Raw genomic sequence first — 13062 nt, 5'->3', positions numbered from 1 at the left:
CCAGAGAGAGCTCCCTGGGCCCCATTGCTCCACAGTCAGAGGTAAAGCCTGAAGACTCACCAACCAGCCAGTGATCTGTTGTGTGTGGCCAGAGCACTGAACAAGCAAAACCCTGTGCTTCACTCTAGGAAGCCAGAGAAAAGGGCAGGAGCCTGGTCTGGTGGAGAGAGGGGTGTTAGTGAGGGGGACAGGCTTAATAAGAGTGTCAGTGTATATATATTTGAGATTTGGCTCTGCCACCCCTACCCAAGGACCTTACACCAATAACTGTAGTCTCTTTTTCTGTTTTCTCCTCTGTAAAATGCCAGTGCCAGCAGCCCCAGGGTCGTATGAAGGACTAAATGACATAACAAACATTAAGTGCATAGAACAGTGCTTGGCATGTAGTAGGTATGCTCTAAGTGTTGCTGTTATTATGATTTTTTTTTTTTGTCCTTCCTTCAGGCCTCTGCTTGTAATGCACGGGAACAGAGCAGGGGGTGGGAGGGAAGGAGGCAGATAAAAACAGGAGAGGACAGTGTCACTATAGCCAGTTAGGATCTAAAGAGTGGAGGCAGTCAGGGCTGCAAAAAGGGCCTTAAGGAGTTCAATGTATCTATCAGGGGAGCTGTGCAGGGTGACAGATGAGGCTAGGGAGGTGGCCAAAGCATTTGGCTGAACCCAGAGAACACTGTCCAAAGCAGCTGATCTATCCCAGGCAGAGCTTCCATCCCCAACCTTCTCACTGCCTGTCCCCTCTTGCAACCCAAATCTCACCTAACACTTTTATGCCTCATCTAGGCTTTCTTGATTCCATCTGCTAGTGACTTTACTGTTTTAGCTTCATCAGAAAACTCTCAAAGATTTTTTTTAAAGGGAAGAATTCTAGGGGCACCTGGGTGGCTCAGGGTCCTGGGATCAAGCCCTGCATCGGGCTCCCTGCTCAGCAGGAAGCCTGCTTCTCCCTCTCCCACTCCCCCTGCTTGTGTTTCCTCTCTTGCTGTGTCTCTCTCTGTCAAATAAATAAATAAAATCTCTTAAAAAATAAATAAAGGGAAGAATTCTAAACAAGGAGCACATAAAGGGTACAAATCTTGAAAGGCAGACACTGCTGTGTAGAGGCCCAAGGTGGGGCAGGAGATGTCAGAGGTAGCAGATGAATTTGATCAGCTTGTGACTCCCAGGTTCCAGGGAATTTCTCTTTCCTTTTGTCTCCACCCAAGCAGGATTTGGCTTATAACTGGGTGGCACTAAATTGGCCCTTTGAGACTGAGCATCTGTCCAACCTACCCACTTACTTTATAGAAAAGGAAACTGGGGCACAGGGAAAAAGCACTGGTCCAAGGCCATACTGTGAATTGGTAAAAGGCAATGGGACACTGAGAAAAAAACAGAGGCTTTGGACTTGAACAGGCAAATTTAAACTATGCCAGATCCTATCCAGATAGCCTTGACTATCTATAACATCTCTGAGCCCCAGCTTCTCACCTGTAAGGTAGGGACAGTGACACCACACAGCCCATGGAAGCATTTGCTAGCAATCACTGTTAATAGTGATGGTCAAGCCAAGATTGGAACCCAGAAGATCTGGCAAGTGCCATTTGGGTTACATCATCCCAAAATCTGAAGCAAAAGTTGTAAGGAATCTTTCGACTCAGCCTGCAGATTCTGATCATGGGGTTACTGGGGCTCTTTGTGGCAGAGTGAGCAGATCTAAAATGTCAGGAAGTGGGATCTGAGCGCCTCCTTTGCTCTCCTCAGAATCCCAGTGCCCATGACAGGGCCTGAGATGCACCTCCTCAGGTTTATTGGGTGGGTAGAAGGATGGACAGATGGAAGGTTGGAGAGATAGATAGACAGATGGATGGACAGCTGAAGAGTGGATGGCTGGATGGATAGACGGATGGAAGGGTGGATGGATGGGAGGGTGGATGAGTGAGTACATGAGGAGCCTATATGACCAGAAATGGGGTTTTTCCATCTACCATTGACAGCTCCTCTGGAGAACAGGGGATAGTGCAGGGAGTTGACCCTGGTGGGCAGCTAAGAGCTAAAATGACCCTCCCTCAGGCCAGACAGGAGGGTGAGAAGCTATGCAAGAAACCCTAGGTCCCTAACTGCCCACCCCCTGGCCCTGATTCTGTCATCTGTGCCTTCAAGGCTGATGCGTGGCTGTTTCTGTGGGATATTTTTTCTTTTTTTCTTTTTTTTTTTTTAGATTTTCCTTTTCTGGTTAACAGGATAGGAGTTTTCTAAAAATAGCACTAAATTCACTTCTGAGGTATTCATTTCAATTCCCTTCCTTTTTCTTCACTCTCTCTCCCCAACTGTGAAATTCCAAGCTGAAATTGTCATTGTCAACTTTGAAGTATACCCCTGAGTGCATGCACACACACACACATACCGTGGGGCTTGCACACTGACAGACAGACATGGATACAGACATCTCTGCCTCACACTCACAGACACACACTCATGATGATATACTCCAGTACAGCAATGATGTACTCCTGTACAGCAACCCATGTCCTTCAGGGTCACTTACACCAAGCACACACCTTCTGACACATCACAGGGACCCCCTAACACACACACACACACACACACACACACACACACACATGCACATAAAATCACTTCCGGGCCCAACCCAACACCGCCATTTTCACATTCCTTCTGACTAAGGTGTGCCCCCAGACTACGTACTGGCTGTGCTGAACGTCCACCATAACACACTCACGCCGACCCTGCATACTCACACTGACGTGCACACCCACACTCCCATAGTCACTCCAGATCGATCAGACTCTCTCCTCATATACATGCACACACATAAAGGACATTCCCTCTCCCAGAGGGACTATGACTCTCCAGGTGAGGCTGAAGGAAAAGCAGTTGTCCCTCTGCCCCCAGATGCCTGGCTGAGTTCACCCATTTCCCTGGATCAGCACCAAGGAGGAGGGTTCCCATCACCAGGGCAGGGAGGCCCTACCAAAAGGCCAGAATTTACATCCAGGAGAGGAAAGAAAATGTCCTACCCCAAGGGAGCTAGTTAGTTGGGACCAGAGCAGAGGGGAGCCTGACTGCCTTATATGTTGTGCCACACAAGCTAGGACATTCCCCAGCCTTCAGAGCAGTGCCAGTGGCATTGTGACTATGGTACGGTTGGTCTGAGTTCTGAGCTAAGGACAGCAGTGTGAGGGACAACATGGGTGAGCAGAGGACAGAGGCAGGGAGTAAGTTAAGAGCATTGTAAGAACAGTTACCATTTACCAAGTTCTTCCTCTGTGCCGGGAATTGGGCTAAGCTCTATCTTGATTAGTCCTCACAAAACCCTAGGAAGTAGGCTGTCTGGTTGACTCTGTTCAGGAAGGAGGAAATTGAGGCACAGGGAGGCATTAGGAGCCTTGCCCAAGCCACAAAACTATCAAATGGTGGCACCAGGCATCACCCAAGATCTCCACATGGGACCTGTGTCCTTCACATCTGTCACTGGTACTACTGACAAGTCAGAGGAAAAGGGAACTTTAAAAATACATATTAAGGTGGCATTTAAATTCAGCACATCTTAAAACAGAAGGGTTCTGTATCCAAAAGTTATTTTTAGCATACACTTCATTTGTAGTTGTCCCAGCTCCCATCCTTCAGTTAGGATTGAAAAAGCTGTTGGTTTGGGGGTTTGGTGGGATTTTTTTAATCGTTCCTTCAAAAGATAGATCCCTTCTTTGTTAAATTAACTCCAAAAAAACATTGCTCCTTCCTCTGCCAGCATCCCTCCTGGCAAAGACTTTTTATTAAGGCGTCCCTAACCTATTCTTGAGTCACTGAAATGTAACAATACAGTCATTTAAATGCTAATAAGATGAAACCGAAATGCATAAATCTAATATTATCAGAACCTTCTCCTGGATTCTGAAGGGCTTGCCGCATCACAGCCTAAAGGGACCCCAGAGACCACGTCCAATTCCTTCACTTTCCACATGGGGAAACTGAGGCCCAGGAAGAAAAGGAGCTTCAAGATCATGCAGCTGGAGCTTGGAAAACAGAGAGGGGCTTTTCAGTGGGCTCTGACCCCAATTGACTGTGTGACCCCTGATACATTGTTCAACCTCTCTGGACCCTGGCTATATGCCCTGCACGGGCCGATGTCTCAGTTAGCTCAGGCTGCTATAACAGAATACCATAGAACGGAGTGGCTTAAATGACAGAAATTTGTTTCTCACATGTCTGGAGGCTGGGAAATCCAAGATTGAGGTACTGGCAGATTCAGTTCCTAATGAGAGCCCTCTTCCTGGCTTACAGATGGCTATCCTGCTGTGTCCTCACGTGGCTGAGAAAGATGATTTCTCTCCTGTCTCCTCTGAAGAGCACTAATCCCATTCAGGAGGGCTCCACCCTCATGACCTAAGCCCCTCCCAAAAGCCCCACCTCCTAATACCATCACACTGGGGATGAGGCTTCTACCTATGAATTTGAGGAGACACATTCAGTCCCTACCAGCCTATGTGCCCGCTGTTTCGGGCAGAGATGACTATGCCAAGTTGAGTGCTGGCTTCAAACAAATCTCACCACAACCATGGGAGAGGCGCACTTGCTAGTAACGGGGTGGGAGGGGGGCCAGGCAGAGGTACAGAAGCCAGTGTTCTAGAGTGTCCGTTCCAGGCCTGGAGCCTCACCCAGAGCCCTCACACAGGGGTATCCCTGAGTCCTCACCACAACATGTAAGACAGGTAAATCCACTCCACTTTGCAGACGAGGCCCAGCGAGCCTAGGTGACTTCTCCAAGGTCACACAGCTCATTTAATCTCTCAGCTATAGAGTGGTGGCTCATGTGGTATTTGAGTGAGGCAGCCAGAAAATCAGAGTCTGGTAGGCTTTGGCTAAGGAGAGGACTGCCTGCTCCAGCTTTAGCCTCACACCCATGTCTCATTATACCAAAGAGAAACTGGGGAGTGGAGGGTGGGGGGTGTGTCTCAAAGAAAAAAAATGTAACTACTGATTCTGATATCTTTCCAGACCCCAGCAAACCTATAACATCAATGGAATAAGAATCACTACTCCATTTGATAGATGGGGAAACTGAGGTTCAAGGACCTATCTAAAGTCATACCTCCCAGGGACAGATGACCCAAGGGCTGATCCATCCATTCACTAAGCACTTATCGAGTGCTTTCTGAATACCAGGCCCCATACTAGGTACAAAATAGACATGGCTACTGCCCACACAGAGCTCTCGGGCTCCCGAGGAAGGGAGACATGAAGTGGGTCCAAGCAATAAAGTGTGAAGTGCAGGATGATACCAGAGGCTTCCACAGTTGGGAGCATTTACAGTCCTGGGTGGTCAGAGAAGGCTTCCAAGGAAAGCACACTGCTGAGCAGGACAGGCCATGGTCAGGGTGGGGAAGGTGCAGGTAGTAGAGAGCACTCTATGACAGATATGGGGCAACCACGGAGTTTTCAGTCCATAGTTGTGAATTCTATACAAGCTAGGAGGTCTTCAGTTCTGCCTGCCAGAAGATCATTTGTGTGGCATCCTACAGGTGCTTCTGTGTCAGTGGATTCATACTCTCAAATCAAGCAAATCCCACAGCCAGGTCAAGTACCAAAGTGAACTCTGCAAGTTAGGACCAACCAAAACAGGGGTGGTCTCATGCATGCAGGTCTCATGCATGCATGGGAGGCAGGAGCAGGGGACGAGGGGTTGGGGGAAGGGCCGCATCAGAAGAGGTAGCTAGCTGTGATGGGAAATCTCAAAGAAGGAAGTTTTGTTTTGTTTTGTTTTGTTTTGTTTTCAAAAAAGGAAGTTAAAGATCAATCATCTACAGAGGCTGACTTCTGATTTTTAACTAATTTTTTTTATCCCAGAATTGCATCCCTCCATACATACAGGTCCCTTCCTGCACCTTTTACTATGCCCTTTCATAACAGACAGTTGCATATTTGAGTTTCTTTTCTGTTCATCCTTTGGCTTAAGTCCTGCTTAACCTACATGGGAAAGAAATATTCCCCACTCATAGTGAGAGGAAAAATCTTTCCTGATACCCTGGGCCAGATCGGATCTTCTTACTCTGGACAGCTATAGCAAGTGTCACTTCCCATCATGGTAAACTCATTCATGTTATAGAAGTCACTCATTCAATTGTCCCTCCTCCCCACCGTCAGCTTCTGGAGGGCAGGAGCAGGAACAATGTCTGGATCGTCCAATGCCTGACACAGAGTAGGTGCCCAAAACACAATTACTGAATGGATGATTGGATGGTTGGATGGATGGACGGATGGATGGATGGATGGATGGATGGATGGATGGGTAGATGGGTAGATAGATGGTTGAAGATCATTGTTCATCTTAACACCATAGTTAAAATCGCCAGTAGCCCATTAACTCATGCCTACTATTGTCATCGTAAATATAATTACTCCTAACAATTCTCATAACTCGTGCTGCCAGAGATGTAATTATCAGTGCCTGTAAGACATGCCGCAGGTAACGGGGACAGATCGAAAACAGCACCTCGGGTTTAGAAAATCCCTTGTGGTTTGGAAAGCACTTTCGTTCACATATGGCAGTTCATTTACCCATCCTAAGAACCCCATGAGAGAGATTCACAAGGGAAGGCAGCAAAGTGTCCTGATTAAGGGTGTGGCTCTGGATTCAGACTGCCTGAGTTCAAATCCCAGCTCTGGCACTCACTAGCTATGTGACCTTGGGATGTTGTTTCACATCTCTTGGCCTCAGCTTCCTCATGTTGTTATATAGGAATAACCAGACTACCTATCTCATAAAGTGCTTATATGGATTGGTAATAATCGCAATAATTACTGAGTGTGTCCCATGTGCTTGGTTCAGTTCTAAATATTTTACATGAAATAACTCATTTAAGCCTCATAATACCTATGAAGTAGATACTATTATTCCCTCTGCCTTTTTTATAAGATGAAACTAAAATTGGTTTACTTCCCATTCTAGTGAGAGATGGAGGGGCTAGAATTTAGAACCCAGAGACTGTAGTTTCTAGAGCCCCTGCAGCTAACCTTTATGACATCTCTACACAGGTATCCTTGGTCCCTGCCTCACTTGCTTCTCATAGGGATGCACTGCTGGGGTCAAAACTCATGGGTTCTGGGGGTGGTACGTGCTCAAATGGCCAAGGACCATGCATGCTCTTACAGGACTGGGGGTGGGACCCCCAAGCACACTCTTTCTCTGGTGTCTTGTGTCTCTGCTTGCAGTATCAGGACCACTCTATAAGATACTTATTGCTCCCAGTGTAAGAATAAGGCCTCCTACTGCATCCTTGAGTAAAGGTGCCCTCCTGTAAGGCATGACAGGTTTCTCCTGTGGCTCCAGAAGCCGCTGACCCATGGCTGGGAAGCCCCATAACCCAGGTGGAAATACAGTGAATTTGAACATGGTTTATAATTATTTCCCAATAAATTGGGAGGTAGCAAAGGGACAGGGGACAGTGATTATTATTTTACAGATGAGGAAACAAAGCCTTGGAAAAATGAAGGGAGGGGCTTGCCCAGGGTCCTAGAGCCAGGATTTGGGAGGACTTGGATTTGAACCCAGGTTGCTCTGACCCAAGAGGCTATGTTGTTCACTGCCGTTAGGCACGGTTCACCCACCAGCCTCTGCTCTTCAGAGAGTAAGGAGGGAGTGCCCCCTAGGGGAAGGGGGAAAAGCACCAGGCTGGGAGTCCAGAGACCAGCCCACCTCTGGATTCCCTCCACTCTAGCTAGCTCTGTGTGGCTCTGGACAAGTTCCTTTCCCTCTCTGAGCTTCTGGTTCCTTACTAGGAAAATGAAATTGACTCTAAAATGCCTCCAGCACTTTTTTTGCAAGAGGAAAGATTGGTGAAGCAAAGAGATGGGGCAGGGGACAAGGGGAAGGAGTTAGGGCTGGGTCGGGGGCTCAATCCCATCTCCCTCCCCTTACCCCTTCCCCATTACTGTCCCAGACCAGGATGGCCAATTGTCTGTGCCTCCTGGGTGAGGCCAGTCCCCATGCCAGGCCCAGCCAAGCTCAGCAGAGGCCCTTTGTCACCCAACGCTTGCCGGGGACCTTGGACACCGGTGTTGGGTGTCGGGGTGGATTGGATTCTCTCCTGGCAGCCCCACAGATGCCACACTTCTGCAAGGGCAGCTGGGCCGGCAGGCAGGGAAAAGCCGCTGCTCTCTTCTCCTCCTCCTGGGCTCCCCAAGGGATGTCCTAGCCGCTATCTGTGGTGCTGAACTGTGGGGGCCCCCAGGTGAGGGCTCCATGGACCCCAGCTCATGCTGAGGGCCAAGCGGGGGGAGGGGGGTGCTCAGTGATATCCCGGTGAATATGCATGAGCTGATTCCTCTGGCCAGGCCAAGGGCCTTGATTCATGTGGTTGGAGACTGCGGGTGAGGGTATGCAGCTTTCTCCCATTCCCATGCCTGTGAAACTAGAGTGGGGAGCACAGCAGATGTAGGTGGCATGGATGGAGGAAGCCTATATGCTGGGGAGCCTGGGGGCTATTACTTGCAGGCTGGGGTTGTGCTCCAGATTGTGAGAGCCTGGTGTGCGTGTAAACAAGACTGTGAGCACAGGTATTTTTGAGGAGAGGGGGTGGGAATGTGAAGATGTATTCCTAGAAGTGTGGCTACGTGGGGTTGTATTTACGGCAGGAAGGGGGGTGTCCACCAGGGTGTGTGTGAAGTGGGACTCATGTATTAGTGTGTGTGTATGGCAGTGGGGTGGCCCTAAAAGTAGGCAGGTTGGGTGTTGCGGAGCACCCTAAGTTGTGTATGTCAGAGGGTGTGCGTACAGCAGGGTGCATGTCATGAAGTCCGTGTGTTAAATAGCACAGTGGACAATTAGGGGGTTAGCGTGTGTTTTGGGGGTACACCAGGCTATGCCTCAGGGGTGGCATATTGTAGAGTGCCCAGGTGGGCTCCAGTATATTTAGATTTACAGTGTGAGCTGGTGTGTTATGGGGTATTGTAGGAAACACCTGTGTTAGGGTATGTGTATATGTAGGGGGTGTTATTTGGGGTGGTCTGTGTGGTGTACAAGCAAATGCAGCCTGGGCCCTCCCGAGCCCCTGTCCCATGAGTCCTCCAGTGCCTGACCCTTGTCACCACTCTGTGCTTGCCCCCACAGGAGCCACCGCCCATGACCATGTAGATACCAGCTCCAGGGAGCAGCATGGGCCCCACTGAATGGAGACTCCTGGGTCTACAGCCCTGAGCCCCTCCGGCCCCTGGACGTTGCCCCGTGCCCAGGGACACCCCTTGGAGCTCACCACCGCAGTCGCCAGCCCACCTCGGCCGCCCCCTCCCCCTGGGACCCAAAGTCGGCCACCAGGAGCCACAGTCATCCAGTGAGGTTGTGCTTAGGACAGCACGCGGAGCCATCGCCCAGCAGCCTCTTGTCCAGCGCTGACTCTCGGGCCCAACCCAAGCAGGGACTGGAGCAAACATGGGTGACATGACCAACAGCGATTTTTACTCCAAAAACCAAAGAAATGAGTCAAGCCATGGGGGCGAGTTCGGGTGCACAATGGAGGAGCTCCGCTCCCTCATGGAGCTACGGGGCACCGAGGCTGTGGTCAAGATCAAGGAGACTTATGGGGACACTGAAGCCATCTGCCGGCGCCTCAAAACCTCACCTGTTGAAGGTAGGTATGGAAGACTTGAACACAGTGCTTGGATTTGGGATCCAGCCACCCAGCCCCTGGTCTCCCTTCCCCAGGCCCCAGGAACCCCCTCATCTGGGCTTAAGCATGGGACCACAACATTGCATTCAAATCCACATGCATTCAAATCCATCTCCACAACCCATGTCACTGGCCTGGGTTGTGTCCAGCTGTCCCAAATCCAAACTCTGATGGTGGCCCCCTAGGTCTCTGGGGCAGCCATAGGCCATGGAGCTGCTGGAAGACAGGGCAGGCAGGAAGATGGGCCGTTAGGGAAAGGTGACAGATGCCTGTGTGTGTCTTGCCCTGCGGTTGGGTGTGGGGCTTTCTTGTAATTACCAAAATGAGCAGACTTAGCATTTCAGGAGAGAGAAGTTTCAGTTTCTGGGGGCTTGGCTGAAGGGGACCAAAGCCAGGTTATCTGCTGTTGGGCAGAAAGAAGAGAAACCAGACCAGCTTGAGCACCAGAGTGTAGAGTTTGGGTCCCCATCCCCACGGCTACTTTCCCCTTGCCATTAGGGAGAAGAGTTCCCTGCATAAACCCCAAAGGTTTGTGTGTGAGGCTCTTCCCTGGCACTCCCCCAGTCTTACAGATTTGTGCAAAGAGGCTGTGCTGAGTCTCAGTTTCTTCCTGTGGAAAAGGGAACCAATGGCTACCTCATAGTGCCTACCAGAAGCCTGAGCATACGGTAGGTGCTCGGTAAGTGGCAGCCATTCTTATTCTACTTATTCTAAGCAATGGATGACAATCCCTCCCCCAAGTCCAGATCACAGCTAGGAGACAGACAGCATCTGAATTCTTATCCCCATGTGACAGATGAGAAATCCAAGGCCAAAAGTCCTTCCCGTCCTGTCTCCTGACTCCAGTCCCCATGCCCTGGGCACTGCTGGGCACCAACTTTCAATGCATTTCCTGCAGAGGCTGCTTGGGAAGGGGCTCTAGCCACTCAGCTAGGCAGAAGTTTAGAAACACCTTCCTTCCTTGGTGGTGTTTGGTTTTGTTTGGGGAGTAGAGTAGGAATAGAGGAAACATCCTTTCCTGATTTCGTGGTACTAACTCAGAGCTTGAGAACGGCCACATGTTCCCTGAGATGGGAGCAAGCTCTGCCTGGGGACTCCTGGGCCTCTTGCAAACACACCAATCTGTGGCAGAATGGCTCATGCTCACCTCCGCCATCAAATTGGCACACCTGGCCTGCTAGGAGGCAGGGTCGCCCCAGGAGTCTTTGTCTTTTCAGTGGGACCAAGAGATTCTCTTGAGTCAGGAAGTCTTAAGTGTCTGTGGATCTCAGACCCTGCAGAGAACCTGCTAAAAGCTGTGGTCCTTTTTCCCAGAAAAAAACCAACCGCATACTACAGATGTGGTTCACACCGTCAGCACATTCGCAGAGCCCCTCGAAGCCAGGCCGTGGACCGTGGCATATGGACCGTGGTGTGGAGAAACCCACCTCCCCTCCCCACCCCCCTAACAGGCTCTTGGACCCTGGGAAACTGAGCGGCCCGTGGCCAAACTCCAGCTCTGTGCAGGGCCATCACCATTTGGTTCACTGTGTCCCCGGCTGCGTCCTGCTGGAAAAGCATGAGCACGCCAAAGGGCGGGAATCCTGTCCAGCTCCTCCCATACCTCTAGTGCCCAGTCTGGTACCTGGCACAGAAGAGGGTGGATAGCTGTCCGGTAAAGCCCTGAGATGTGGCCACTGAGTCCCCAGCCCACGGGGAGCAGCTGAGCAGCCAAAACAGCCCATAATCTAGCCCAGGTATAGCATGGACCCCAGAGCTCAGAGGAGAGGTGAGGTGGGCAGGCAGGGAAGGTCAGGGAAGGCTTCCTGGAGGAGGAGGTACTTGAACTTGGCTATGGAGGAAAGAGAAGGAAAAGCATGTAGCATGGCATAGAGAAGCATTTTTTAGATGGAATTCCACAGAATGCCAGGGCACTGCAAAAAGGTAGGCATTATGTGGAAAATAAAGGAGACTCGGCTTTATCATCTTCACAGTGGAAGGAATCATGACAGCTCTGAATATGGCTCAGCCGCCTGTCAGCCATGTGTGCTGGGGGCTTTTTGGTTTGACCTCCCTGGGCCTTGGTTTCCTAATTTCTCATAAGGACCAAGTGAGATCTCTGATGGGAAAGATCTCTGAGAAGGGGGAGAAAGCCCGTAGCAGGATTAACCAGAGGCCCTGCTGTGTTGGTCCCTAGAAGGATCTCCCAGGGTGCAGTAGAGGTGTGGGGAGAGGCAGAAGAGCATAATGCTACAGACCTCAGACTTGGATGACCTGGGTTCAAATCCCAGCCCTGCCATTTACCAGCTGTGGGATTCTGGGCAAGGTATCAACCCCTCTGTGCCTCAGTTTCCTCATTTGTAAATTGGGACAATAATAGTGACTGTCTCATAGGGTAGTGAGGACACGGTGAAGTAGCTGAGAACAATGCCTGGCCCATGGATAGTGCCATGTGTTAGGATTCAGGCCCAGAGACTAAACACCTCCATTTCCCCGTCAGTAAAATAGGTTGTGAATGCTGAATGAAATTAGGCCAATTGCCCAGTCTCTAAGTCTCAGTAAATGTCAGCTCTTGTTGCTGTTGTTTTCATTATGGTTATCACAACTCTGGAAGAAGCAGTCGCATTCTCTGGAAAGGGTGGAATCTGACCCTTCTGGAATGCTGGCCAATGTCTGTGAATGGTGCGACACTTTTTACCAGGCTGTGCTACATTCTTATCACACATGTTCCTAGAAGCAGGTGTTGCTACCCCATTTCACAGATGAGAAGCATGAGGGCTCAAGGTCACCACCACTGTCCACATCAGAGCAGACTTTGAACACAGCTGTCTTGGACACCGTCCCGAGATGTGTCCCCATGCGTGAGCCAAGCGTGTGCACCTGGGAACAGTCCTCTAAAGATGCCTTCTGTCCAACAAGGGCCTGAGTAGGTTGGGGCCACCAAGGAACTTTTCTTTATTCCCTCTGGTGTTCAGCATTCATGCCCTATTTGGCCCTCTTCTGACTTCGGGAAATGCTTGGTCCTCCAGCCCCAGCCCCCAGCTGAAAAGCCACATGGTCTGGGGCTGTACCAGCTGTAGATGTGGACTCAGGTTGGCCGTTCCCAACACCCTGTGCCCCACGTCTGCTGACGTGAGCAAGGAGCCGGCCTCTGAGTCACACTATAGGAAACTGCTCTGGGCCATGCATAAATTAGCCTTCCGCTTCACATCCAGCTAATTTTAGGCAAAAAGATCTCTGCAAGTGATAGAGGTGGGTTGACACCATGAGAAATCCACTCCCACCCGGAGCACCACCTGCTGCCGGCCAGGGGCTCAGCTCCCAAGGCCTGGCAGTGTGGAACTTTCCCCCTGAAGGCCTGACTCTGGTGACAACTGGGGGGTAAACCTGGCTCCTTGTGAGGCCAGGGGTGGCCTCCGTC

General features: G+C 50.4%; 1 protein-coding gene across 13 annotated transcripts in view; it reads left to right on the top strand.

The window, feature by feature from the left end:
* The window catches only part of ATP2B2 (ATPase plasma membrane Ca2+ transporting 2), a 373064-nt gene that overhangs the window by 240912 nt on the left and 119090 nt on the right, over positions 1-13062 (top strand). For 9 of the 13 annotated variants that reach the window (XM_027582262.2, XM_027582250.2, XM_027582251.2 and 6 more), the window contains one exon: positions 9107-9623. In XM_027582262.2, coding sequence (XP_027438063.1) covers positions 9425-9623 — 199 coding nt within the window. In that variant the 5' untranslated portion in view covers positions 9107-9424. Of the gene's footprint in view, positions 1-9106; positions 9624-13062 lie in introns of those variants that run through there. The other 4 variants (XM_027582253.2, XM_027582258.2, XM_027582257.2 and 1 more) reach the window with 2 other exon arrangements.

The sequence above is a fragment of the Zalophus californianus genome, chromosome 1, assembly GCF_009762305.2.
Source record: "Zalophus californianus isolate mZalCal1 chromosome 1, mZalCal1.pri.v2, whole genome shotgun sequence".
NCBI classification, from domain to species: domain Eukaryota; kingdom Metazoa; phylum Chordata; class Mammalia; order Carnivora; family Otariidae; genus Zalophus; species Zalophus californianus.
The sequence above is the reverse complement of the archived record's forward strand: the minus strand, read 5'-3'. Positions and strand labels throughout refer to the sequence as shown.